Source organism: Macaca mulatta, chromosome 10, assembly GCF_049350105.2.
Source record: "Macaca mulatta isolate MMU2019108-1 chromosome 10, T2T-MMU8v2.0, whole genome shotgun sequence".
Lineage (NCBI taxonomy): Eukaryota > Metazoa > Chordata > Mammalia > Primates > Cercopithecidae > Macaca > Macaca mulatta.
The window spans coordinates 32,630,921-32,657,733 of NC_133415.1; the positions used below are offsets into that span (position 1 = coordinate 32,630,921).

At 53.1% G+C, this 26,813-nt stretch overlaps 1 protein-coding gene and 1 non-coding gene across 51 annotated transcripts in view; both read right to left on the reverse strand.

Moving 5' to 3' along the window:
- The window catches only part of TANGO2 (transport and golgi organization 2 homolog), a 46,706-nt gene that overhangs the window by 11,937 nt on the left and 7,956 nt on the right, over positions 1-26,813 (reverse strand). For 17 of the 50 annotated variants that reach the window (XR_013399598.1, XR_013399602.1, XR_013399601.1 and 14 more), the window contains exons 2-4: positions 18,378-18,472; positions 11,773-11,861; positions 2,026-2,145 (exon numbers count right to left, since the gene is read on the reverse strand). Coding sequence is in view for 43 of the 50 variants with exons in the window: in XM_028827978.2 (XP_028683811.1) it covers positions 2,026-2,145; positions 11,773-11,861; positions 18,378-18,433 (265 nt within the window). In the remaining 7 variants the exon portion in view is untranslated. Of the gene's footprint in view, positions 1-1,059; positions 1,252-2,025; positions 2,146-11,772; positions 11,862-18,137; positions 18,473-25,826; positions 25,942-26,813 lie in introns of all 50 variants that reach the window. The other 33 variants (XR_013399599.1, XR_013399600.1, XM_077950973.1 and 30 more) reach the window with 6 other exon arrangements.
- Positions 22,012-22,093, reverse strand: MIR185 (microRNA mir-185). The gene has a single exon (NR_032430.1). It is a non-coding gene; the product is annotated as a microRNA mir-185 (primary transcript).

Below are 26,813 nucleotides of genomic sequence, written 5' to 3' on the forward strand. Positions count from 1 at the left end.
CTCTGCAGCCTTTGGAGCCGGGAGAGTTGCACAGGCTCTGAGGAGCCCAAGATCCCACCCCCCAACCACAGGAGCCCATGCATCTGCTCAGGGCATGGCACCCCTGGCACCCCACCTCCACACAGCTGCTGAGTGCCGAGTTCTGCTGGCATCACAGCCACGGATCCATTCTCCTGAGGCTAAGTCAGACCCACATAGAACTACTGACCGGGGAAAGTGGTTCCTGAGCATGGAGGCATGCAGGGAGCACACGGGCTCTGCCACCTGGAGTCACAAAGGCATGGGCAGGAAGAAGGGCTCCGGGCAGCAAGTGCCCCACGCCAGCCCTCGGCTCTCCACCTAGGGGACACCGCAACTCTCTGAGCCTCCATAGCAAGTGCACAGGCCCGTGCGGGGCAGAGCTAGGCATGCCACACACAAGGGATGCTCAACGAACAGCAGGCCTGGGACTCGGGAGCCAGGACAGCGGCCTGTGGACCTGCCCTTGTGGAAGGAGGCAGCTTCAGGGCCCGCCACAGTGTGCCGACCACTTCCCATTTGCCTGTCCTGGCGGAAGGCCCAGACTACCAGCATTCGCCAAGTTCTGGGGCGTTGGAGGGGGAGGAGGGCAGGAGGGAGGAATGCTCACTTCACGGAAGGGCAAAACACACAAAACCTCTGCAGTTCCTGTGGACTTGTCTCCAACAGGAGCTTCCCTGGGAGCGCAGCATCCCAGCCACTCCAGGCCAGGGCTGCCGAGGGCTGCTCTGCACAGCCTGCCCGTGGGAGGGAGAACACCCAGCCAGGGCCACTCTGTGTGACTGTTCTTCACAGCCTCAGCTTTCTCCAGGAAGCCAGCAGCCCTCATGCCATCACAGGAAGCCTTGGGCTTCACTCCCAAATACCCGAGTTGGTACATCTGTGACAGGCTCATTCCTCAGAATGTTTGCCAAGTCATGAGGAGCAACGTCCCTGGAGAGGCTAGCACGGCCTCCAGAGGAACCCGGCTTCCTGATGAGCCTGAGGCCTGCCCCCGAGGCAGTGCTGGGCAGAGCCGCCATCCCCCTCTGGCAGACCCACCTCAGGTCGGCTGCTATGAGGTTGAAGCCATTGTACAGATGGCCCTCCATAGAGACCTTCTTCAGGTAGGACAAGCTGTCCACGTCAGTGGTCAGAAAGTGAGTGACAAGTTCACCTGTAGGCAGGGGACAGATGCCGTGTCCACAGCTGCAGGGATGTGCTCTTCCCCCAGGAACACTGATGTGGGGCCCCCTGGGGAGGATGCAGGAAGATGAGGGGACCCATTGGAGCCCTGGCCTGTCATGACTGTCACAAGAGTCAGCCACATCTCATTAGCCTGGCTGCCACTCAGGTCAGCAATGAAAACTACTCATTTTATTAAAAAAAATTTTTCCCCACTATGTCTTCCTATGGAAATCCAGCATAAAGTAATAACACCTTTCAGTGGGGACAATGTGTGTCCACAGAGCTGTCATCTCGGGGAAGGCATCTACTCTACACACATTCCAGGCAGGGGACTGTGACACAGCAGTCAGGAGTGACATGCAATGAGGACAAGTGGAGAGTGCTCCCTAAGAGGAGTAAACAGTGCTGCGTGGGTCAGGTGGGAGTGGGCTCCCAGCTGTGACACCAGGAGGCCAGGGCATGGGAAATGGGGATGCCCCTCCTCACTCTTCCTGTCTCTGCCACATACCCCTGCAGCACACCTCAGTGGTGGTGGTGATATGCCCGCAGAAACCCCCATCTGCTCCGGGGCCCAGCTTGCCCTCTTCTTGTCCCCACCCTTACCTGGGCTCTGCCCTGCCACGTTATGGCACCGCCCACTCTGGAACCTGGCCTTGCCCCACAGTACCTCAGCCCTGCCCCATCCCACACCTGAGCACAAGCACCTTGGCACTTCCTACCTTGGCCCGCCATGCTCCATCATACATTGGCCAGTCCTGTAGTCCCTTGGCCCCACCTTGTCTCACCTAGGCCCGCCCCACCCCACCCTGTCTCAACTTGGTCGCACCCCACTCGCCTTACCTCGCCCTCGGGCCTGCCAGTCCAGCTGCGGCTGCAGGTAGTTGGTGAGCGCTGCCAGCTTGCCACGTGTGCTGATGCCCAGCCATGTGCCTCCTTCCTTGCCTTCCTCCATGTCCAGCCCTGTGGCAGATGACAGTGTTACCACCACTGATGCCACCCATTCCAGTCCCCCCCCCCCGGTCCCCAGCCCTGGGAGACGCATACTCGGCCCAGCTCCTGCCTCAAGCTCCTCGAGGACATTCAACATGCAGCTTGGCCCAGCAGCCCCAGCTATGGAATAGTGGCTGGAACTCTTCAAGGCCAGGCGGCCCCTGGGGCTCATGGGTCATGCAAGCGAGATCCCTGCCCTGCAGGACGACTATGACACCAACCACACCTATCCCAACAGACGCCCTGCGGAACATATCCTCTCACTTGGGCCAGGAGGCTGGCCCTCACTCTGCAATCTTTGGAGCCGGGAGAGTTGCACAGGCTCTGAGGAGCCCAAGCTCCAAGGCTGAGGGGCAGCACTAGGCTCCAATTGCATGGGGTGCAGGGACGCTGGCTATCCTCACCCAGCAGGATGCACCAGGCCCAAAGGGCAGGCCCTTCAGTCGGAGCCCAGCACACAACCAGGACCTTTACCCCTGCCAAATCTTCTGCAGGGCGCGGGCCACTGCTAGTGCCACAAGGTTGGAGAGGCCCGGAAAGCCACAGGAGACCAGGGGGTCATTTTACCCAAAGATTGGGGCAAAAAAGCCTGTCATTAAGATGTTATTTTTATTATTTTATTTTGTTTTTTATTTTTTTGAGACAGGGTCTCACTCTGTCACCCAAGCTGGAGTTCAGTGGCGATCACACAGCTCACTGCAACCTCCACCTCCCAGGCTCAAGCGATCCTCCCACCTCAGCCCAAGTAGCTGGGACCACAGGCGTGCACCATCACACCCGGCTAATTTTTGCACTTTTTTGTACAGACAAGGTTTCGCTGTGTTGCCTAGGCTTGTCTCGAACTCCCGGGCTCAAGCTATCCTCCTGTCTCAGCCTCCCAAAGTGCTGGGATTACAGGAGTGAGCCACTGCACTGGCTAGGATGTTATTTTATTTATTATTATTATTATTATTATTATTATTTGAGACAGAGCTTCGCTCTTGTTGCTCAGACTGGAGTGCAATGGTGCGATCTTAGCTCACTGCAACCTCCACCTCCCGGGTTCAAGCAATTCTCCTGCCTCAGCCTCCTGAGTAGCTGGAATTACAGGCACATGCCATCACGCCCAGCTAATTTTGTATTTTTAGTAGAAACGGAGTTTCTCCATGTTGGCCAGGCTGGTCTCGAATTCCCAACCTCAGGTGATCCAGCCACCTTGGCCTCCCAAAGTGCTGGGATTACAGGCGTGAGCCACCGTGCCTGGCCCTAAGATGTTATTTTTATAACAATAATCAATTATAACAGAAAAAAAGATATAAAGATCAAAAATAAAGAAATAAAACTGTATTTGTGGCCCCGTGCGGTGACTTACACCTGTAATCCCAGCACTTTGGGAGTCTGAGGTGGGCGGATCACCTGAAGTTGGGAGTTCAAGATCAGCCTGACCAACATGGAGAAACTCCATTTCTATTAAAAATACAAAATTAGCCAGGCGTGGTGGTACATGCCTGTAATCCCAGCTACTTGGGAGGCTGAGGCAGCCTATAATCCCAGCTACTCGGGAGGCTGAGGGAGGGGAATCGTTTGAACCCGGGAGATGGAGGTTGCGGTGAGCCGAGATCACGCCATTGCACTCCACCCTGGGCAACAAGAGCAAAACTCTATCTCAAAAACAAACAAACAAAACAAAACTCTATTTGCAACCAGCAGGATCATATATAAAGAAAATCCAAAAGGAATACCAAGACCAATGTATTAGAACTAATAAATGCTAGCAAGAACTGGAAAGCGAAAATTTAAATATACCATTTATAACAGCATTTTAAAACCCTTCGTGTGATTAAAAAAAAAAAACAAAAAGAACCACGAAAATATTTAATGAAAAAAGGGTGACAAAGACTGAAAACTCCAGGGCACTGCTGAAGGTCTCAAGTTGAGCTGACCTGATTTAAGGAGAGATGTGCATATTCACTGACTGAAAGATTCAATAGTTTGTTTTGAATAGTTTGATTCAATAGTTTTGTTTGTTTGTTTGTTTGTTTTTTGTTGTTGTTTTTTGAGACGGAGTCTTGCTCTGTCATCCAGGCTGGAGTGCAGTGGCGAGATCTCGGCTCACTGCAAGCTCCACCTCCCAGGTTCAGGCCATTCTCCTGCCTCAGCCTCCCGAGAAGCTGGGACTACAGGTGCCCACCACCACACCTGGCTAATTTGTTTGCATTTTTTTAGTAGAGACAGGATTTCACCGTGTTAGCCAGGATGGTCTCGATCTCCTGACCTCGTGATTTGCCCACCTCGGCCTCCCAAAGTGCTGGGATTACAGGCGTGAGTCACCGCGCCCAACTTCAATAGTGTTTCTTTTTCTTTTTTTTTTTTTTTTGTATTTTTAGTAGAGACGGGGTTTCACCGTGTTAGCTAGGATGGTCTCGATCTCCTGACCTCGTGATCCGCCCGCCTCGGCCTCCCAAAGTGCTGGGATTACAGGCGTGAGCCACCGCGCCCGGGCTGTTTTCTTGCTTGCTTTTTTTTTTTTTTTTTTTTTTTTTTTTGAGACAGAGTCTCGCTCTGCCGCCCAGGCTGGAGTGCAGTGGCGTGATCTTGGCTCACTGCAAGCTCCGCCTCCCGGGTTCACGCCATTCTCCTGCCTCAGCCTCCCGAGTAGCTGGGACTACAGGCGCCCGCCACCTCGCCCGGCTAGTTTTTTTGTATTTTTTAGTAGAGACGGGGTTTCACTGTGTCAGCCAGGATGGTCTCGATCTCCTGACCTCGTGATCCGCCCGTCTCGGCCTCCCAAAGTGCTGGGATTACAGGCTTGAACCACCGCGCCCGGCCTTTTTTTTTTTTTTTTTTTTTTTTTTTTGAGACGGAGTCTCGCTCTGTCGCCCAGGCTGGAGTGCAGTGGCCGGATCTCGGCTCACTGCAAGCTCCGCCTCCCAGGTTCACGCCATTCTCCTGCCTCAGCCTCCCGAGTAGCTGGGACTACAGGCGCCCGCCACCTCGCCCGGCTAGTTTTTTTGTATTTTTAGTAGAGACGGCGTTTCACCGTGTTAGCCAGGATGGTCTCGATCTCCTGACCTCGTGATCCGCCCGTCTCGGCCTCCCAAAGTGCTGGGATTACAGGCTTGAGCCACTGCGCCCGGCCAATAGTGTTTCTTGTTGTTATTTGTTTCATTGGGTACTTCTTAGACAACTCAGTATTGTTAAGGTGACACTTCTCCCCAAATGACTCATAGATTCAACACCTGCCCAGTCAAAATCCTAGGGGGCTTTTTGTTTTATAGCAATTAACAGACTGACTAAAATATCTATGTATATGCAAAGGAACTAGGATGGCCAAAATAGTCCCGAAAAAGAAGGTAGACTCACACTTTCTGATTTCTATTTTTTTTTTTTTTTTTTTTTTTTGAGATGGAGTTTCACTCTTGCGGCCCAGGCTGGAGTGCAATGGCATGATCTCGGCTCACTGCAACCTCCGCCTCCCAGGTTCAAGTGATTCTCCTGCCTCAGCCTCCTGAGTAGCTGGGATTACAGGCATGGACCACCACACCTGGCTAATTTTGTATTTTTAGTAGACACGGGGTTTCTCCATGTTGGTCAGACTGGTCTTGAACTCCCAACCTCAGGTGATCCACCCGCCTCGGCCTCCCAAAGTGCTGAGATCACAGGTGTGAGCCACTGTGCCCACCCTGATTTAAAGACTTACTAAAAAGTAACAGCACTCAAAGACTGTGTGGTGTTGACATCAAGACAGATACATAGATCAAAGGGACACAACAGAGTCAGGAATAGATCCACACGTATATGTTCAACTGATATACAACCAAGTTGCCATAGTAATGAACTAGGCAAAAGAAAATCCATTTAATAAATGATGCTGGAACAACTAGAGAGATTTGGGGGTGGGAGGCAGTAAATCTCAACCCCTACCTCACACTATGTACAAAACCTTGAGATAAATCATAGACCAAACATAAAAACCAAAATTAGGCTTCTAGAAGCAAATGGAAGAAAATATTGTTATATATTTTCCTCTGGGTAGGCAGAGACTTTTTGGATAAGACACAAAAAGAACAACTCATAAAAGAGAAGATAAACTGTACTTTGTTAAAATAAAATATTCTGGCTGGGCGCGGTGGCTCACACCTGCAGTCCCAGCACTTTGGGAGGCTGAGGCAGGTGGACCACGAGGTCAAGAGATAGAGCCCATCCTGGCCAACACGGTGATATCCCATCTCTACTAAAAATACAAAAATTAGCTGGGCGTGGTGGTGCACACCTGTGGTCCCAGCTACTCTGGAGGCTGAGGCAGGAGAATCGCTTGAACCTGGGAGGCGGAGGTTGCAGTGAGCTGAGATTGCACCACTGCACTCCAGCCTGGCAAGAGAATGAGACTGAGACTCTACCTTAAAAAAAAAAAAAAAAAAACTCTGCTCACCAAAAGTTATCATTAAGGAAATGAGTAGGCACAAAGGACTCATATCTAGAATGGATAAACAACTCTCACAAATCAATAATTAAAACAAGAACAAAACTTTCAAATTTGCCCAAGTAACAAGGACCAGATTTACCTTCCTGCATAAAACAACCAAAAAATATAAATAAAATACATGAAACAATGGTGTATTTATTAGTCTATTCTCACGCTGCTACAAGGACATACCCAAGACTGGGTAATTTATAAAGGAAAGAGATGTGACTCATAGTTCAGCATGGCTGGGGAGGACTCAGGAAACTTACAATCGTGGTGGAAGGGGAAACAAACATGTCCTTCTTCACATGGTAGCAGGAAGAAGTTCCAAGCAAAGCAGGAAAAGCCCCTTGTAAAACCATCAGATCTTGGCTGGGAGCAGTGGCTCATGCCTGTAATCCCAGCACTTTGGAAGGCCGAGGCAGGAAGATGACCTGAGGTCAGGAGTTCGAGACCAGCCTGGCCAACATGGTGAAACCCCATCTCTACTAAAAACACAAAAATGAGCCAGGCGTGGTGGCAAGCGGCTGTAATTCCAGCTACTCAGGAGGCTGAGTCAGGAGAATTGCTTGAACCTGGGAGGTGGAGGTTGCGGTGAGCCAAGATCGCAACATTGCACTCCAGCCTGGGTAACAAGAGCAAAACTCTGTCTCAAAAAAAAACAAAACCAAAACCAAAACAAAACAAAACAAAAAACCCCATCAGATTGCGTGGAACTCACTCACTATCATGAGAACAACGGCATGGGGGTAACTGCCCCATGATTCAATTACCTCCCGCTGGGTCTCTCCCAGGACATGTGGGGATTTTGGGAACTACAATTCAAGATGAGATTTGGGTGGGGACACAGCCAAACCATATCAAATGGGTTTTACCAAAAAGGATATGAGAGACAGGAAACAAAGTGAGCCCATGATTAGAGAGGCTCCAGGACCCAGCCCAGGGAGTGGCGGGACCAGGCTGAATTCAGCAGACTCCCTGAGCTGAGAAGAGGGGCTTAGTGTTTGGGGAAACTGAGACACCCAGAGTTCATGGCTGCCATAGTTTGGATGTTTGTCCCCCAGATCTCATGTTAAAATCTGAACCCCGGGCTGGGTGAGGTGGCTCATACCTCTAATCTCAGCACTTTGGGAGGCTGAGGCGGGTGGATTGCCTGAGGTCAGGAGTTCCAGACCAGCCAGGCCAACATGGTGAAACCCTGTCTCTACTAAAAACAAAAAATTAGCTGGGCGTGGTGGCAGGCGCCTGTAATTCCAGCTACTCGGGAGGCTGAGGCAGGAGAATCGCTTGAATCTAGGAGGAGGTTACGGTGAGCCGAGATAGCACCATAGAACTCCAGCCTAGGCAACAATAGTGAAACTCTGTCTCAAAAAAAAAAAAAAACAAACCCAAAAAACTGATCCCCAATGTTGGAGGTGGGGCCTAATGGGAGACAGATCTACCTAATGGCAGATCCTTCATGAATGGTGCTGTCCTCACAGTGATGAGTCCTAGCTCTATTAGTTCCTCTGAGAACTGATTGTTTAAAACAGCGTGGCACCTCCCCGCTCTCTCTGGCTTCCTCTCTCCGCGTGTGATCTGCACATACCACCTCCCCTTCCCCTTCCATCATCATTGGAAGCTTCCTGTGGCCTGCATCAGAAGCAGATGCTGACACCATGCTTCAGGTCCCCTGCAGAACTCTAAGCCAAATAAACCTCTTTTCTTTATAAATTACCCAGTCTTGTGGATCACTTGAGGTCAGGAGTTCGAGACCAGCCCAGCCAACCTGGTGAAACCCCATCCCAACTCAAGATACAAAAATTGCATTGGGGGAGGGATAGCGTTAGGAGAAATACCCAATGTAAATGACAAGTTGATGGGTACAGCAAACCAACATGGCACATGTATACCTATGTATCAAACCTGCACGCTGTACACATGTACCCTAGAACTTAAAGTATAATAATAAAAAAAACACAAAAATACAAAAATTAGCTGGGAGTGGTGGCAGGTGCCTATAATCTCAGCTACTCGGGAGGCTGAGGCAGGAGAATCACTTGAATCTGGGAGGTAAAGGTTGCAGTGAGCCAAGATCACACCATTGCACTCCAGCCCAAGCAACTGAGCAAGACTCCATTTCAAAAAAAAAAAAAAATTACCCAGCCTTGGCTGGGCACCGTGGCTTATACCTGTAATTCCAGCACTTTGGGAGGCCAAAAAAGGAAGATCACTTCGGGCCAGGAGTTTGAGACTAGCCTGTGCAACACAGCAAGGCTTTGTCGCTACAAATTATTTTTAAAAATGAGCTGGGCATGGTGGTGTGCACTTGTAGTCCCAGCTACTCGGGAGGCAGAGGTTGGAGGATCACTTGAGGCCAGGAGTTAGAGGCTGCACTGAGACAGGATCGTGCCACTGCACTCCAGCCTGGGCCACAGAGTGAGACTCTATCTCCAAAAAAAAAAAAAAAAAAAAATTACCCAGACTCAGCTTTTTCCTTTAGAGCAACACAAACGAACTAAGACAGTGGCACAAAAGTACAGAGAGGAAGGAGCTGCACAGAGAATGTCTGGTCAGCATCTCAGGGAAGAGACTATATGACACTGGGGCAAGAACCACCAGTGCTCACACAGGCCGGGGAGTAGGGCTGGCTCCCAGACACCAGGCTGGAAAACCGCAAGATGCAGGAGCACCGAGAAAAGTACACAGAGGGCATCACAGAGGTGTGGGACAAAGGCAAGTGAACTAACAGATGTATGTAACTGGAGGGAAGGAGAGAGTGAGGGAGAAGACAAAAAAACTACTTGAAGAAGTAATGGCCGCTGGGCGCAGTGGCTCATGCCTCTAATCCCAGCACTTTGGGAGACCGAGGCAGGCGGATCACCTGAAGTTGGAAGTTTGAGTCCAACCTGACCAATATGGAGAAACCCCATCTCTACTAAAAGTACAAAATTAGCCTGGTGTGGTGGCGCACGCCTGTAATCCCAGCTACTCGGGAGGCTGAAGCAGGAGAACAGCTTGAACCCGGGAGGCAGAGGTTGTGGTGAGCTGAGATGGCACCATTGCATTCCAGCCTGGGCAACAAGAGCGAAACTCCATCTCAAAAAAAAAAAAAAAGAAGTAATGGCCAAATTTTTATGAATTTAATGATTTTGATTTGCATTTCTTTTTTTCTTTTTCTTTTCTTTTTTTTTTTTTTGAGACAGGGTCTTATTCTCTTGCCTAGGCTGGACTGTGATGGCTCAATCTCGGTTCACTGCACCTTCTACCTCCCAGGCTCAGGTGATCCTCCCACCTCAGCCTCCCGAGTAACTGGGACAACAGACATGTGCCACCACATCTGGCTAATTTTTTGTTGTTGCTGTAGAGACAGGGACTCACTATGTTGCCCAGGCTGGTCTCAAGCTCCTGGCCTCAAGGGATCCTCCTGCCTTTGACTCCTAAAGTGCTGAGATTACAGGTGTGAGCCACTGCACCAGGGTGATTTCATTTCCAACAAGTTCTCAAGTAAAGCTGGTGCTACAGGCCCAAGGACCACACCTGGAGAACCACCATCCTAAACTTTTGCACACAATCTGGTGACGCCAGAGAGTGAGAGGATGTGGGCCTTAGTGATATGGTCACCCCGACACTTGGCAGGAGCCCGTGTACATCAGTGCACCAGCTGCTACCATCAAAACACCACATGGGTGAACAATTCCATAAGACTGGAGCTCCTGGGGTTGGCACTAGTTCAGAGGCAGCTGACAGACCTGGGTGCCAGGGTGGGATGGAGCCCAGGAGGGCACAATAGTCAAGGAGCCAGAGGAGGGAAACCCTCTGAGCCACCATGTCTTCATCTACAAAAACCTTCCACTTTCCAAGGACATCAGTCCCGTGCCTTTACCCACCCATCCTGACCAGCCCTGCACCCACTGCATCATCCTATACCAGCAGGCCTAGGACTGCCCTGCCTCAAGTCTCCATGCACCCGTCCTCCTCCCACACGGTGCCAGGACCACTCAGCCTCAGCAGCATTCTCATACTACTGCCAGGCCACAGGCCTACATAGGAGTCCTCACAAAACCCCACAGCTGAGCTTTTATTTGATTGATTGATTGAATGAGACAGGGTCTTGCTCTGTCACCCATACTGGAGTACAGTGGCACAATCTCAGCTCACTGAAACCTCTGCTTTCTGGGCTCAAGCAATTCTCTAGCCTCAGCCTCCTGAGTAGCTGGGGCCACAGGCACACGCCACCATGCCTGGCTAATTTTTGTAATTTTTTTGTAGAGACAGGGTTTTGCCATGTTGCCCAGACTGTTCTTGCACTCCTGGGCTCAAGTAATCCTCCTGCCTCCCAAAGTGTTGGGCTCACACCTGTAATCCCAACACCTGCCCTCCCAGCCTGCGAGGCAGCACAGGGTACACACAGCCTCCATGGGCCCACGAGGTCACACATCTGGCCTGAGTGGGCACTCTGGAGCATGCCATGATGACTCGGGCCCACTTGGCGCCTGGTACACAGGCAGAGTAATCTGTGGCCTCACCAGCCATCTCTGCACATCTTCCATGTAGAGTCCCACCACCCCATGGGCAGGAACTGCTTCCTGTCCAACAGGACTTCAACAAGGCTGGTATCTTTGAAGGGGAGGACCTGGTTCTCACCCCTACTTCTGCCCTATGAATACACCTCATGCAACACATGCATGGTGCAGGTGACAGGGCTTCAGCACCAGCGGCTCCCCAAACTCAGCCCCGCCATCCCTGAAGCAAGTGTGCTCATGCACAAACACACACAAACACAGGCACGCACACGCGCGCATACACATGCATGCACACACTCACATGACTGGGTCGCTTCACAACGTGACCGAGTGTGGATCTGTACATCACACAAATCTACCCACATGCCCTCAGCAAAAAGGAGGATCCAAATAAAACCAACTGATCCTTTCGCATGATGGGGCTCCTGTGCACACGCATGGCACAGGAAGCAGCGCAGACAGTGCTGGGTGGGCAGCTCTGGCGATGCCCAGTGCTGGGGCTAGCCCCGACCACGAGCCCCATCGGTTCCACCCCTACACCCCGCCATCACACTCGGAGGCAGCACCACTCAGTTAGGGTCACTCGGCCACGCAGGGGCTAGGGAAGTAACAAGGCGCAGCCATCGCGGAGCACGCAGGAAGACTCACCACTGAGGATCTCGTTGTTGTTCCCCCAGAAGTCAGCTAACTTGGAGGGTCGGCTGTAGAATTCGTCCCTGTTGGCTGCCAAGATGAGCCTGCAAGAGGAAAGCACCACTGATGGCTTCAGATGGAAACGAGCGAGCTAAGTCTTTTTCTCTCTTCACACACCAAACTGGCCTGAGTGGCAATAAGGACCAGTCTCAGAGAGGGCAGGAAGCCAGCAGTCCCGCCGCATCTGCACAGGAGGAAGGAGCACAGTGGCTCCAGGTGAGCTCTTGGGGGCCTGCAGCCGGGACTGCACTCAGAGCCTTGCCCGTAAACAGGAGGATGCTGGGCAGGGACACACATCCACACCACTCAATGGCGGGAGACAGCTCTGCTAGGCCCTTAGGGGCTGGCACCAAGCATGCCTGGAGCCCAGGCTGGAGGGTGGGGGCCTGTCCCTCCTTCTGTCCATCTGTCCCCAGCCCTGGGAACACTCACAACAAATCCATGGGCTCCTGGAAGCGTGAGCTCAAGGATACAGATTGAACGGCACAGCATGTGGGCGTCTGAGGGCTGCTCCATTCTGTGTCTTTTGGAGTTAATTTCTGGGGTCGGTGGGGAGTGGATGGGAACTTCTCTGTCTTACTAGGTTTTTTGCATTATGAATCAGACAAATATTTCTATTTTTATTTATTTTTATTTTTTGAGATGGAGTCTCCCTCTCTCACCTAGGTTGGAGTGCAGTGACGCGATCTCGGCTCACTGCAACTCCCACCTCCCAGGTTCAAGCTATTCTACCGCCTCAGCCTCCTGAGTAGCTGGGATTACAGGCACCCACCACCACACCCAGCTAATTTTTTGTACTTTTAGTAGAGATGGGGTTTCACCATGTTGGCCAAGCTGGTCTTGAACTCTTGACCTCAAATGATCCATCCGCCTTGGCCTCCCCAAGTGCTGGGATTACAGGTGTGAGCCACCACACCCAGCCTAATCAAATAAATATTTCTTTTGCAATTAGGAGAGACATCTAAACTTTAATAGCCCTGATCTTGAGGAAAGAAAACTGAGTTTCAAGTCCCAGCTTGGACACTAGAAGAAAACAAATAAGGACATAGTGGTGACTGAGTGGAAGGGGTCAGTTCCTGCAATATTCGTTAGACCCAAGGATCTAAGAAGCAATGGCTGGGCCAGGCACAGTGGATGACACCCATAATCTCAGCAGTTTGGGAGGCCAAAGTGGGAGGATCACTTGAGCCTAGGAGTTTTGAGACCAGCTTGGGCAAGAAAGTAAGACCCCATATCTACAAAAAAAACAAAAACAAAACAAAAACAAAAATTAGTCAGGCGTGGTGGTGCATGCCTGTATTCCCAACTACTTGGGAGGCTAAGGCAGCAGGATCATTTGAGCCCAGGAGTTTGAGGCTGCAGTGAGCTGTGACTGCACCAATGTACTCCAACCTGGGGAACAGAGAAGCCCTGTCTCTAAAAAAAAAAAAAAAAATGATGGCTGAAGACCCCCTGAACACTTGTGCCATGGAGAGGCAGCTCCAAGGAGCAGGGCTTGGCTGTCCTACCATCACACTGTGAGTATGAAACCAAGCTGCAGTGGTGAGATCCTGACAAGTGTTTAAAAATAATTTCCATACTGATCATTGCACATTAAGTTCATAAAACATTTGCTTCTGATGAACTGTGAAATAACGGACATTCATAAAATTGGGAGTGAAAGTGGTGCTCATGGCTGGGTGCGGTGGCTCATGCCTGTAATGCCAGCATTTTGGGAGGCCGATGAGGGTGGATCATGAGGTCAGGAGTTCAAGACCAGCCTGGCCAAGATAGTGAAACCCTGTCTCTACTAAAAATACGAAAATCAGCCAGACGTGGTGGTGGGCACCTGTAATTCCAACTGCTTGGGAGGCTGAGGCACAGAATTGCTTGAACTTGGTAGGCAGAAGTTGCAGTGGGCTGAGATCGCGCCATTACACTCCAGCCTGGGTGACAGAGCGAGACTCCATTTCAAATAAAAAAGAAAGTGGTGCTTGCACCCACCACTCATGCCCTTGGAGGCCTGTGTGCACATGTGTGCCCCCCAACTCAGCATCTGCCCCTGAAGCTTCCTGCCTGCAGAACTGGGGAAATGCTTTTGGTTGTTGCCAGGGACTGTGCCATGCCTAGAGCCCTTGGGGTCTGCTACGGAAGCCTCAGCACCTCCAGAGTGCCTCACTCAGCCTGCTCTGATGCCCAGCTGGCCCCAGGGCTGTACCAGGTCTTGGGAATGTGCTGCCTGGGGTAGGGGGAGGTGGTCTCTGTCCCTGATATGAGCCTCAGCCTTTGTACCTCTAACTGCTATGTTTCAACCCAGACCTGGACCAAGTCTCCATGTCCCTTCTGGGCAGAAGTGCCCCCCAACCTCTGCAGCGGGGATGGCAGTAGAGCCCACCTTCCGTGGGCTGGACAGTGCAGTAGAAGGCAGTACACCTGCCCCAGACCTGGATGGGCCAGTCTTGTAGAAGGTGCCCACTGGCTGTGACCTGGCCAGCGGGCAGAAGAAGGGAGAACACCGCAGTCCCTGAGTGCTATGGTGGGGACGCGCCAGAGTCTGGGATGAGAGCCATGGGTGGGGTCAAGCTCCATGTGGTTCCGCTCAGCATTCTCTCTTAAATACCTTCCTCCTCTGCTTCCACGTCCCAGAGCCCTGCAGGTGAACAGGGGCTGGGGGAGCCAGGGACATCTCATCCCAGTCTAACCCCAAACCAGGGCTGTTGGCTTCGGGTGCTGATTCTGACATAATGCTCTTGCAAAGGGAAAATAAAGGGGGGAAAAGTAAGAAGAAAAGCTGAATGAGCATGGACTTTTGTCCTAAGATGTTCAGCTGTCTGTTTTTAAACAAGCAGCAATTATATATGTTTGCCTAATAACTCAGGAACATTAATTGCCAGGTTATTTTTGTACCAGCAGTCACTGTTTAGCTGAATTGCTGGTGGTTTGCCAGGGATTTCATTGAATACATAATTCAGGCATGAGCCAGCATGCCGAGTACCCAGATCAAGCCCCAAAGAGGGGAGGAAGTAGCTCTCTCCATCATCACTGGTAGGGCTGCACATGGATAGAAGCCTATCTGCGCCCCACGTCCAGAGAGACAGGGATGCACCCACCATGGCGAGGTCCCGGAGGATGGCAAGTCACCCCGGCTTCATTTTGTTCCAATAACTGAAACCACTAATTATCCACCACCACTTGACACCCACGCTGCTAGGCAGGGTGAGTGTGTGCACCATCTCAAGGGGTATATGCATCATCTCAGGGGGCGAGTGTGTTCTGCTAGGGGGTGAGTGTGTGCACTGTCTGGGAGGCAGTTTGGTGACAGATAGATAGGAGGTACTCTGGCCTGAGATCCAGTGATCAAACCCTGAGTAGTGACCCCATGGAAGCTGCCCCATGAAGTAACAGCTTGTCCTGCAGCCACTCCAGGCTGAAGTCAGCAAGGGGCATCGCATGGGGCTATAAACAGGCAGTTGTGTTTTTTTTGTTTGTTTGTTTTTGAGATGGAGTCTCGCTCTGTCACCCAGGCTGGAGTGCAGTGGTGCTATCTCAGTTCACTGCCACCTCTGCCTCCCAGGCTCAAGTGATTCTCCTGCCTTAGCCTCCCTAATAGCTGGGATTAGAGGTGTGCGCCACCACGCCAGGCTAATTTTTGTATTGTTAGTAGATACGGGGTTTCACCACGTTGGCCAGGCTGGTCTCGAACTCCTGACCTCAAGTGATCCACCTACCTTGGCCTTCCAAAGTGCTGGAATTACAGGCGTGAGCCACCGCGCCTGGACGTAAACAGGCAGTTTCGAAAGAGGTAGGGTGACATGATGAAGTGACTGTTATCTTGCTGCAGGGTCTTGGTTTTCTGTGATGGGTATCAAATTACCAAACACGGTGGCCTAGGCTGGGCATGGTGGCTCATGCCTGTAATCCCAGCATTTTGGGAGGCTGAGGCAGGAGGAGTTCCAGACCACCCAGGACAACATAGCGAGACCTTCCCTCTATCAAAAAAAAAAAAAAATTAGCCGGGCATGGTGTAGTCCCAGTTACTTAGGCATGCTGAAGTGGGAGGATCACTTGAGCTGGGGAGTTTGAGGCTGCAGTAAGCTGTGATCACACCACTGTACTCCAGCCTGGGCAACAGAGCAAGATCCTGTCTCTAAAACAACAACAACAATAATAAAAACATAGTGGCCTAAAGCACCCCACTTTTTACCCCAGTCCACAGGTGAGGAGTCCAGCCCAGCCTAGCTGGATACCTGTACAAAGCCTCCCAAAGTGCTGCAGGGGTGCTGTCAGGGGCTCGGTAGAAGCACCTGTGCTCCCAGCCTGCAGCGTGCCCTTCTCCTGGCTGGACACCTCACAGCCAGAGCAGCAGCAGCCACCAGAAGTGTCTCACACCCTCCCATGAAGTCAGGAAAACAGCGCACATCTGCTCAGTCACCCAGAGGTGGCACATTTCGCCTTTGGCTTAGGGCTTCGGAAAATAGTCCAGAGAAATCCCAAGGCCAACTGGTATGGCAGAAACCACAGGACAGGTCCTGGCAGCAACACACAGGTTCTAAGTGAAAGCAAGAGGGGCCCATGTCAACCCTCCTCCTCTCCACCCAGGGGGCCGGGTGGCACTGACCAGCACCTGCAGACTGGCCATCAAGCTTTCTTCCCAGAGGTGGGAGCACTCGGGGTGGGTAGAGTCTCTTCGGCAGCCTGCAGGAGGCAGCCCTGAAACGCATACAGAGCTGGCCAGCTCTCCTCAGCGTGCTAGTTTCCTGGGGCTGCCACAGACTAGGCGGCTGCAACAACAGACACTATTGTCTCGCAGCATTGGATGCTGGAGATCCAAGATCAAGGCGTCAGCAGGGCTGGCTCCTTTTGAGGGTCTTCTCGACATACAGACAACTGCTTCTATCTCTGTATACACACCAGCTTCCCCTGTGCGTATCTGAGTCACCCATCATATTGATTACGGCCTACCCACATGACCTAATTTTACCTTAATCTTTTTTTTTTTTTCAGATGGAGTCTTACTTACTCTGTTGCCCAGGCTGGAGTGCAGTGGCACAATCTCGGCTCACTATAAGCTCTGCCTCCCAGGTTCATGCCATTCTCCCACCTCGGCCTCCCGAGTAGCAGGGACTACAGGCACCCACCACCACACCCAGCTAATTTTTTTGTGCATTTTTAGTAGAGATGCGGCTTCACCCTGTTAGCCACGATGGTCTGGATCTCCTGACCTTCTGATTCACCCACCTCGGCCTCCTAAAGTGCTGACCACTGCACCCAGCCCTTAATCGTTTTTGTTTTTTTTTTTTTTTTAAGATGGAGTCTTGCTCTGTCGCCCAGGCTGGAGTGCAGTGGCGTGATCTCGGCTCACTGCAACCTCCGCTGTCTGGGTTCAACCCTTCTGAGTTCTCCTGCCTCAGCCTCCCGAGTAGCTAGGACTACAGGTGCGTGCCACCATGCCCAGCTAATTTTTCGTATTTTTAGTAGAGACGGGTTTCACCATGTTCGCCTGGATGGTCTCGATCTCCTGATCCCGTGATCCGCCCACCTCGGCCTCCCAAAGCGCTGGGATTACAGGCGTGAGCCACCACACCCGGTCCTTACATTCTTTTTTTTTTCTTTTTGAGACGGAGTCTCGCTCTGTCACCTAGGCTGGGGTGCAGTGGTGCAATCTCAGCTCACTGCAACCTCTCCCTCTTGGGTTCAAGCAATTATCCTGCCTCAGCCTCCTGAGTAGCTGGGACTACAGGCACCTGCCACCACGCCCGGCTAATTTTTTGTATTTTTAGTAGAGACGGGGTTTCACCCTGCTAGCCAGGATGGTCGCAATCTCCTGACCTTGTGATCCACCCACCTCGGCCTCCCAAAGCACCAGGATTACAGGTGTGAGCCTGTGAGCCCTCTTGAAATGGTTCAAATCATTTCTGGTATAGATTTTAAAATGATGAAAGCTTCCCAAGCAGTTGCATTAGAGAATGGTTACAAGTTTCATTTTGGGCATGGGTTACATCTCTGCCTCACTCTCCGTGGGGATACATGCTGGGGTGTCCTAGGGAATGGAGGTGTGGCCGTCCTGAGTCCAGGGTCAGGGGTGGCTTCTGGCCTTGGTTTCCTGACTCCTCTGGCTGGTCCTCAGCGTCCCCTCTACCCCAGGTCCTTCTTCCTCAGCTCAGAACCCACACACAGACCCCTAGCCTGGCCACCACTCTGACTTCTCACCAGCAGCTGCGACCAGCCAGCCCAAGCTGGCTCTCACTCACTGACACCGTTACCCCGGTTCTGCCGCCCAACCCTCCTCAAAGCCCATAGAACTGCAGCCTGCCTGGACCCATGTCACTTCTCTGTCCTACCTATGGCTGCCTTCTGTGGCTGAGTCTTCACGCCTTTGTACATCGACTGGAGTCCCCGCCCCAAGAGGCATTCTGACAGCATCCCACACGGAGTGACCCTGTCCTGGAGGGCAGTGCCAGGCCTGTGCAGCCCCGGCCTGGCCCACACGCCTTCCTGCACACAGCAGCTCGGGTGGCATGAGAACTGGCTGGGCACCCAGGACCCTGCAGGGTGCCGCAGATGCAGAGCGAGGGGGTTACCTGTATGCATTTTTGGAAACAGGGCGAGGATCAAACTTAAAGAAGATGATGCACATGGTGGCGCAGGGCGGCTCTGCTCACACAGGTCCAGAGGTCTGCGGGAAAAGAAAAACACCCAGTTGAGTAGATGCCAGATACTCAGCGCTGCCCTCCAAACCTGCAACAGGCCAGAACAGAACCACCTCTGTGGTGCCTGTACCGCTTGCTGGGTGTGGGGGAACTGGACACCACATTCCTGGCCAGCGCCACACAAACACCTCCCAAACCCATACACTCATCAGCACTGGCCAGACTGTCTCTCCACCACCTGCAACACCAGCCCTGAACAGAAGCATCTCATCAGCACCACGGTACTCTGAAGGCTTGGACACACCGAGCTGGGGGACTGGGGGGCCCAAAGGGGGCAGCAGCAGTGAGGGCACGAGCCACACTGTGAAAAACAAACTTACCCATCCAAACTTAAAGAATGAACTCAGAGACCCAGAGAACAGAAAAAGTGAGACTTTTAAAGACAGTCTTGCAAAATCAGGTGTCAGATAGGCAGGCACACCTAGCACAGTTTCAACAAGCAATTTATCCCCTAGTGCGCAGGTCCCTCCCCTAGATCCTATAGGCCGAGTACTATGGGGTCACAATTTTTCCTGGACGTCGCCTATTAATTGTTGGCTCGGGGCTTCAGGTGTTTTTTGGGGGTTGTCTTGCTGTATTTTGCTGCAGGCCACAATGCATTGCAGTCCTAGTCAGCTCAGGGACTTTTAAAGTATTTAACTTATGACCTAAGTAGCAGGCAGGCTGATAAGAACAGACAAAATGAGCTATTTTGCAGGCCAGTAAACTTTCATCTTAGACTAAACTTCTTTGGTTTGGGTGAAGGCAACTAAGTGGGGGGAAAGAGGAGGCTGGCAAGCACACATCAGCTATCCAAGCAGGGGCCTAGTATGTCTTGTTTCTTCTGTAGTTTGCTGACCTAAGCCAATTCAAGGCACTTTGTCTTGGAAACGGACCACTGTATACATTTTTCCTTCAAGACCGTCCTCCACATGCACATCTCCTCCCCTACAACAGCACCAACCCCACCCCACATGCTACCAAAGGAGGCAGCCCTGCCTCCGCCCCCATCCTGCCAGGCAGGACAGCATGGCCCACTCACCTGGGATGCAGGGCCTGCAGGCCCCACTCAGCACACACACTCACCATCCCACAGGACCCGAGGGCCCCACACACCCACAGCAGCTGGCATGGACACGTGCCGTGGACACGCTGGGTGACTGCACACTTAGCACACACCTCTTCCCCACCCAAGGACCTCTGGGGCCCAGAGCAGGCAGTTTTCCACAGTGCAAATGAGTGGAGAACGGAGATTAGATCCCGAGGCCAGCCAAGGGTGACACCCAAGTTTCCTGAAATGTGCACGTGTGCAATGATTTAGTGACATGGCTCGAGGGCAGAGCCAGTGCTCATAGCTGGGACATGGGACAGCCAAGAAGCTGTTCAAATACTGAAGAGAGCCAAAAAGATTCCTCCAAGAAAAGTCTAATGAGTGGGGAGGGTGGTGAAGACGGTTCAGTGTATGTGCCTCCACAGGCACGGGCGTCAGGGATAGCCACTGGGCACCGTCTGCTTCAGTGAGGAGCTGGTGGCTGTGCAGTTGAGGTGTTGGGACAGCAATGAGCACCACCTGCAGATGCACTGGGTGGTGGGGGATGGGCAGCCATTTGAGATGGTCTGCTCTCTGCATAGGATGGGAAACTAAAGGGTGTGTCGTTACAAGGGGTCCCTGTGAGAAGCAGACTGGGGGGCTGGAAGTGGGTTGGGTCCCCTCGCTGGGTGCCCTGGAAGCGCCCATAGGGGGCCATCATCCGAGGGTGGGCAGGCTACTAGGGCCAATCCTTTTGGTGAAAACAACTCGAGATGCTCAATAAAATATGAAAACATCTTAAAAATTGCCAGGAGTTGATGAGCTCATGCAGCATTTGGCCAACACTTGGGAGAGTGTGGTCCACAGAGGACAGCAGAATACAGTGGCCAATCCTGCCTCAGAGCGTTTGCCCACTGAACACACTGGGGCTCATGCTCTGGTGGCCCCCGGGGGCGAAGGAGACAGAAGACAAGGTCCAGACACCTCCGCAGGATGGAGGACCTAACAGAAGACTCTCCCCTAAGTTAGGCTGGGACTCCAAAGAGCAATGCTCAGGGAGAGATGAACTATAGCCGCAGTCACCCCCAGGGCTCATGGGGACATTGCACAAAAGTGGGGGGACGTTCCTGAGAAGCGGTGGCACAGCCGGTTGTCCAGGTCCACACTGGGGGTACAAGGACCCGCAAGCCAAGCACAGTTTTAAGGGGCTCCAGCACTGGCAGTGCCCCTGTGCCTGAAGTTCTCTCTGGAGAAAGATACCTTCATCCTATACTTCAAAGAAGTCTCAAAATCATTTTTTAAAGACCAGAAGCAGTACATAGTCAGAAAGAACCACATAACGAAAGAAGCACCATGAGTAAGAACCAGCAGAAAGATAACTGTACATGCATCATCAACCAACCATGATCTGATGGCAGAAAGAAAACAGACAGCTCAGAAATATCTGCAGGGGAAAGGAAGTGATGAAGAGCAAACTGGGTTTACAAAGCAGCAAAAGGAACTGTTTTTTGTTTTGTTTCTTTGCTCTTGTTGCCCAGGCTGGCTGGCATCCTCTTGGCTCACCACAACCTCCACCTCCCGAGTTCAAGCGATTCTCCTGCCTCAGTCTCTGAAGTAGCTGGGATTACAGGCATGCGCCACCATGCCCAGCTAATTTTGTATTTTTAGTAGAGATGGGGTTTCTCCATGTTGGTTAGGCTGGTCTCGAACTCCTGACCTTAGGTGATCCGCCCGCCTCGGCCTCCCAAAGTGTTGGGATTCCAGGTGTGAGCCACCGCGCCTGGCCAAAAGAACTCTTAGGAAGTTCTTTTAGAAATGAAAGCTTCCGTGACTGCACATTAAAGCTCAGCTGTGGGTTTAAGAGCAGATCAGGTGCAGCTGATGAGGCAGAACCCTCCTGAATGCAGTGCAGGAAGATGGGGAGCACGCTGGGCTTTGGGGGTGCACCCAGGTGTCCACCTGCTAGGTGCCACTGATGGGGTGGGCCCAGCCCTCACCACGTGGCCAGAAGACACAAGTCCCTTCACTCTGGAGGAGCTGGTCTTTCCTGCACATGAGAACCCCTGGCTGCAGTCACTAGAGAAGCCCTGTCAGCCGATTCCTACTGGAATCCCACTGGCCTGGAGCCCAGGGCTACCCAAGGCCTGCTCACCAGGGACATGCTCCTCTGGGGTGTTAGAGAAGGCCGTTGGTCTCAACTTCAGCCGACCTCAGCCCTCCCGGGGCTGCACGCCTAGCTGCTGGCAAGGCCGCGGATGAGGGCAGTTCTGGCCACTGATACACATAGGACAGACAGAAAGGCACCCCTAATTCAGCTGCACGACCCCACCATCCTAGCTGGCCAGGGTGCAGGGGCAGCAGACCAGCCCTCCAGGCACCAGTGGCAGGGAGGGCTCCGTGGTCCAAGGGAAGGCCATCAACGGATCTCCGGGCAGCCTGGCACTGGAGGTGTGGGCGCAGAGCCAAGAGCTGTGGCCTCGACGAAGACGCGGTCATTGGGAGGGAAGGACCAGAGGAAAGCCAGCCCCTGAGGAGGGGACCATCAGGAACTGCCTTTCTCTCCAATCCCTCGCGCCCTGCTCGAGCCAGGCCCACTGCCCACTGGCCTCCAACCCAGCTCTAGCCAGCAGGTCTCCCCCTCCCCCTGCCAGCTTCACCTCCCCCAACCTGTGACCTTGCCTTTGCCTGGGCCCCTGTGTGCTCCCTAAGCCAAGCCCTGCAGGTTCCCTAGGTCCTGCACGGCCCCCACACAGGCCCACCACAGCTTCCAACACCCTCTCATGCCTGCTGACTTGCCAGGCTCTGGGAGGGAGCCATGGATATAGTCCTTGTCCTTTTGGTCACCACAACTTGATCTGGGCACAGGGCAGGTGCGCACACGGGTGGCCAGGACCACTTCCCACAACTTCCACAGGTCCCATCACACCAGGTGAGGCTGGGCTCCTCAGGGCATCTCTTGTGCCACACAGAGCTTGCACTCAAGGGTGCCCGAGTTGGCCAACTTTACAGGAGGGTTGGTGTCCCAGGGACAATCGTGCCTGGCTTTCCAGGTAAGGACCCACTCTGCCTGTCCCCAACCCTGCCCTGGGCTCAGCACTTGAGCCAAGCCCAGTGAACTCTCTGCAAGTCCTCAGCAGTCAGAAGGCCACAGAGTGGTCAAAGCCATTCAGGGTTGGCCCTGAGGCCCAGGCGGCCAGAGCCAGACCACAAAGAGCAGCTGAAGGAAGAGGCAGGCAGGAGGGTCTGCGGTCCAGCCAGCAGCCTTGCCCTGGGTCTCAGAGGCCACAGCCCAGAGGCATCTGAACATCTGCAGGAAGCCACGCCCAGTCTCTGCATCCTGCAGGGGACCCGCCTGCCCCACGGGGCTGAGACCACCAGGATATCCTGCACACATCCACCAGGCTTGCAGAAGCAATCAGATGGCCACACGCCCATCCTCTCCAGGCAGAAAATGCTTTACACACCCCCATCTCGTCACCTGGCCTCACGGCCACTGGGATAGCAGTTGGGCAAGTAGGTTACTGGGCGGGTGGGGCAGGCGCCGCAAAACCCGGCTGCCAGGGCGGGTCCAAAAGGAGGCTGGGCCAGGGCTCCACAGGGGGGAAGATGCTGATGAGCTCCTCCCTGTGCTGTGTGCTCTGTAGCTGTGATCCCATCCCACCACGACTCCCAGGTCACATGGCGGGGATGGGCAAGGTGAGCCCGGAGGGGCTCATGGTGGGGCACCTGCTGGTTGGGCTAGGGGTGAAGAAGCAGTGAGCTGGCCACCCCGAGCAGGCACATGTGGGATGCTGGGATCAAGTGGGCCTCCTGGACCCCGCACCCACAGCCTGGCAGCTCCCCAGAGACCCAGGATGGCCTCAGCACTAGATCTGTTCATTTCTAGCTCTAATCTGCCCAGCCATGCTGCGGACACTCCTGGAAGTCAGCATGCTGCCTTCTGTTCTCCCACAGCAGGAGCTGCTGATCCCCGCCAGGGCGCAAGAGGTCCCTGGGCAAGGTGGTGATGGGCAGCCAGCTTCCTCCTGACCATGGTGGTTACTGTGCTCACATGTGGTCCTACTAGAAACATCATCATCTTGAAAGCCACTGGCATGGCACAGGCACATGGCCAGGCCTCACAGGCCCACAGGGATGGAACAGCCCAGATATGTAGTCCAGGCTGAGGACAGGAGGCCGTGTGGGCAGCAGTCGAGAAGAGCCATACTCCAAGACTGAAAGCAGGGCCTGTGAGGTGGGCAAACGTCCTGCCACCAACCCACAACACCAGCACAGCACAGCAGGGCAACGTGGCATGGTGGTGAGGTTCCTGAGCCAGGACAAGAAAAGAAGCATCGTTCTCACGGCTACTTGAGGAAGCATATTACCTCCACTCTGTCGCCCTGGTGCAGTCATGTGATCATAGCTCACTGCACCCTTGAACTCCTGGGCTCAAGCCATCGCCATCCTCCCACCTCAAGCCTCCCAAGTAGCTAAGATTACAGGTGCATACCACCACACCCGGCTAATTTTTTTTTTTTTTTTTTTGAGACAGTCTCGATCTGTCACCCAGGCTGGAGTGCAGTGGCACATCTCAGCTCACTGCAGCCCCGCCTCCCAGGTTCAAGTGACTCTCCTGCCTCAGCCTCTCAAGTAGCTGGGACTACAGGTGCGCACCACCACACCCAGCTAATTTTTGTATTTTTAGTAGAGACAGGGTTTCACCATGTTGGCCATGATGGTCTTGATCTCCTGACCTCGTGATCCACCCACCTTGGCCTCCCAAAGTGCTGGGATTACAGATGTGAGCCACTGCATCTGGCCCTAATTTTTAAATGTTTTTGGAGAGATCGGGTCTCACTATGTTGCCCAGGCTGTTCTCAAACTCATGGGCTGAAGTGATCCTCCCACCTCAGGAAGTCTTAATGACTGGGTCTTAACAACATCTTTTTAAAAAATTTTAGGCCGGGCGCGGTGGCTCAAGCCTGTAATCCCAGCACTTTGGGAGGCCGAGGCGGGCGGATCACAAGGTCAGGAGATCGAGACCACAGTGAAACCCCGTCTCTACTAAAAATACAAAAAATTAGCCGGGCGCGGTGGCGGGCGCCTGTAGTCCTAGCTACTCAGGAGGCTGAGGCAGGAGAATGGCGTGAACCCAGGAGGCGGAGCTTGCAGTGAGCCGAGATCACGCCACTGCACTCCAGCCTGGGCAACAGCGTGAGACTCCGTCTCAAAAAAAAAAAAAAAAAAAAAATTTTATAGCAACTGCCGGCTGGGGGAGGTGGCTCACCCCTGTAATCCCAACACTTTGGGAAGCTGAGGGGGGTGGATCACCTGAGGTCAGGAGTTTGAGGCCAGCCTGGCCAACATGGTGAAACCCCGTCTCTACTAAAAATACAAAAATTATCACACCTGTAATCCCAGCACTTTGGGAAGCCAAGGTGGGCGAATCACGAGGTCAGGAGTTTGAGAACAGCCTGGCCAATATGGTGAAACCCTGTCTCTACTAAAAATACAAAAATTAGCCAGGCGTGGTGGCAGGCACCTGTAGTCCCAGCTACTCAGGAGGCTGAGACACAAGAATTGCTTGAACCCAGGAGGTGGAGGTTGTAGTGAGCCAAGATTGTGCCACTGCACTCTAGCCTGGGCAACAGAGCAAGACTCCATCTAAAAAAAAATAAAACAAAAACAAATTAGCCGGGCATCGTGGTGAGCGCCTATAATCCTAGCTACTGAGGAGGCTGAGGCAGGAGAATTGCTTGAACCCAGGAGGTGGAGGTTGCAGTGAACTGAGATCGTGCCATTGCACTCCAGCCTAAGAGACAAGAGGAAAACTCCATCTCAAAAAAAAAATAAAAAAATAAAAAAAATAAAGCAACTGCTTACACGGGAATGCCCTCTTTACAAGAGTCCTGGCGCACCCTGGGAAGGAAATGCACTGGAGTATGAGGCACTGGTGCTCTGGTCATGCGGAGCGGCCGGCCTGTACCACTGCCTCCCGGAGCACATAGGGACTTGGTGGACATGCAAGAGATGAAAGGATATGGGTTGTGAGGCTCGTCCATATCTGAGGAGAGTCCAGCTCCTCTCACACAGATGTGATGAAAGAGGTCGCCTTTGTGATGGTCACCACTTACCACCCCCAGTAGAGTGTCACCTCCACTCAGGCCAGGCACCCTGCCTCCCTGCAGCCCAGACAGCTAGAGTGAATGCCCGGGGGACACGCACAGCCTCTGTGCAGGGAGGCCTGGGAACCAATCACTTGGGACCTTGGTGTGGCCTTCGCCAACCCTGCCAGGGAGGTAAGAAGGGGACAGTCACCGCGAGCTCACCATGTGACTGCAAATGCCGCCAGCCTCAGCAGGGACAGAGCACAGGCCTCTTCCAGGGAGGAAATCCCCCACACACTCCTGGAGTCCTTCAGCGCCCTGAGCCTGGCCAGAGGATCTGTGAGGTATGAATGGAAAGAAAGAGCCCTCTTCACACCACAGCCAAGGGCTTCCCGTCCTCTAAGAATAACAGTGCGGGTGGAAGTCTTCCCAGAATCCCGGCATACGTTCCCCTGGCCTAACAACCTGGTAATTCTGCAAAATAGGAAGAAAGCCTGGACTTGGCACGGGTTATTCTTAGTGCATGGCGCCGTCTGTGAAGGGCGGAAGCTTTCCAGGCACTCTGGGCCCATCTGCTGATGCTTTCGAGAACTTTCCCGGCATGCACCGTCCTCTCTGCCCACCTTCTGCTTCTGAGATCCACTCTGCTCCAGAATCCCCTCTCCAGCCTAGGGCTCCTCCCCTTGCTTCTCGGAGGAACCAACAGGGCCTTCTGTCCTAAGAGCCAAATGGAAAGGGGCTAAACTCCCTCTCTAAGAAGAATGAGACTCCAGCTGAGGCAAGCCCCAAACCTCACTCCATGTGGTGTCTAAAAAAGGCACGACAAGAAAACCACTCAGACAGAAGGCTTGGGCAAAGACGGGCCAAAGCCACAAGCAGAGAGCAGCAGCGGCAATGACCCCAGCCAGGGCTGCATGGGGACAAGGTCTGGCACCCTGATGGATATGCACATGGCCTGCTGCCCAGCAGTGAGGATCTGCTTCCCTGACTCTCAGTGCCCACCACACAGGCAGGTAGGTGGGGTGGAGCGTGGGCAGTGACCTTGCAGAGGCCCATGGGGAAAAGCAGCAAGGGGGACGAGGACCATGCTGACAGCACCTCAAATGGAAGACCCAGTGGGGAACAGGCAGACCTCGGTGCTGCAGGACAAATCCAGGCCATCCTCCTGCATGTTCCAGAACCCACTACTGCCAGCGTCCCCTTCCGAGG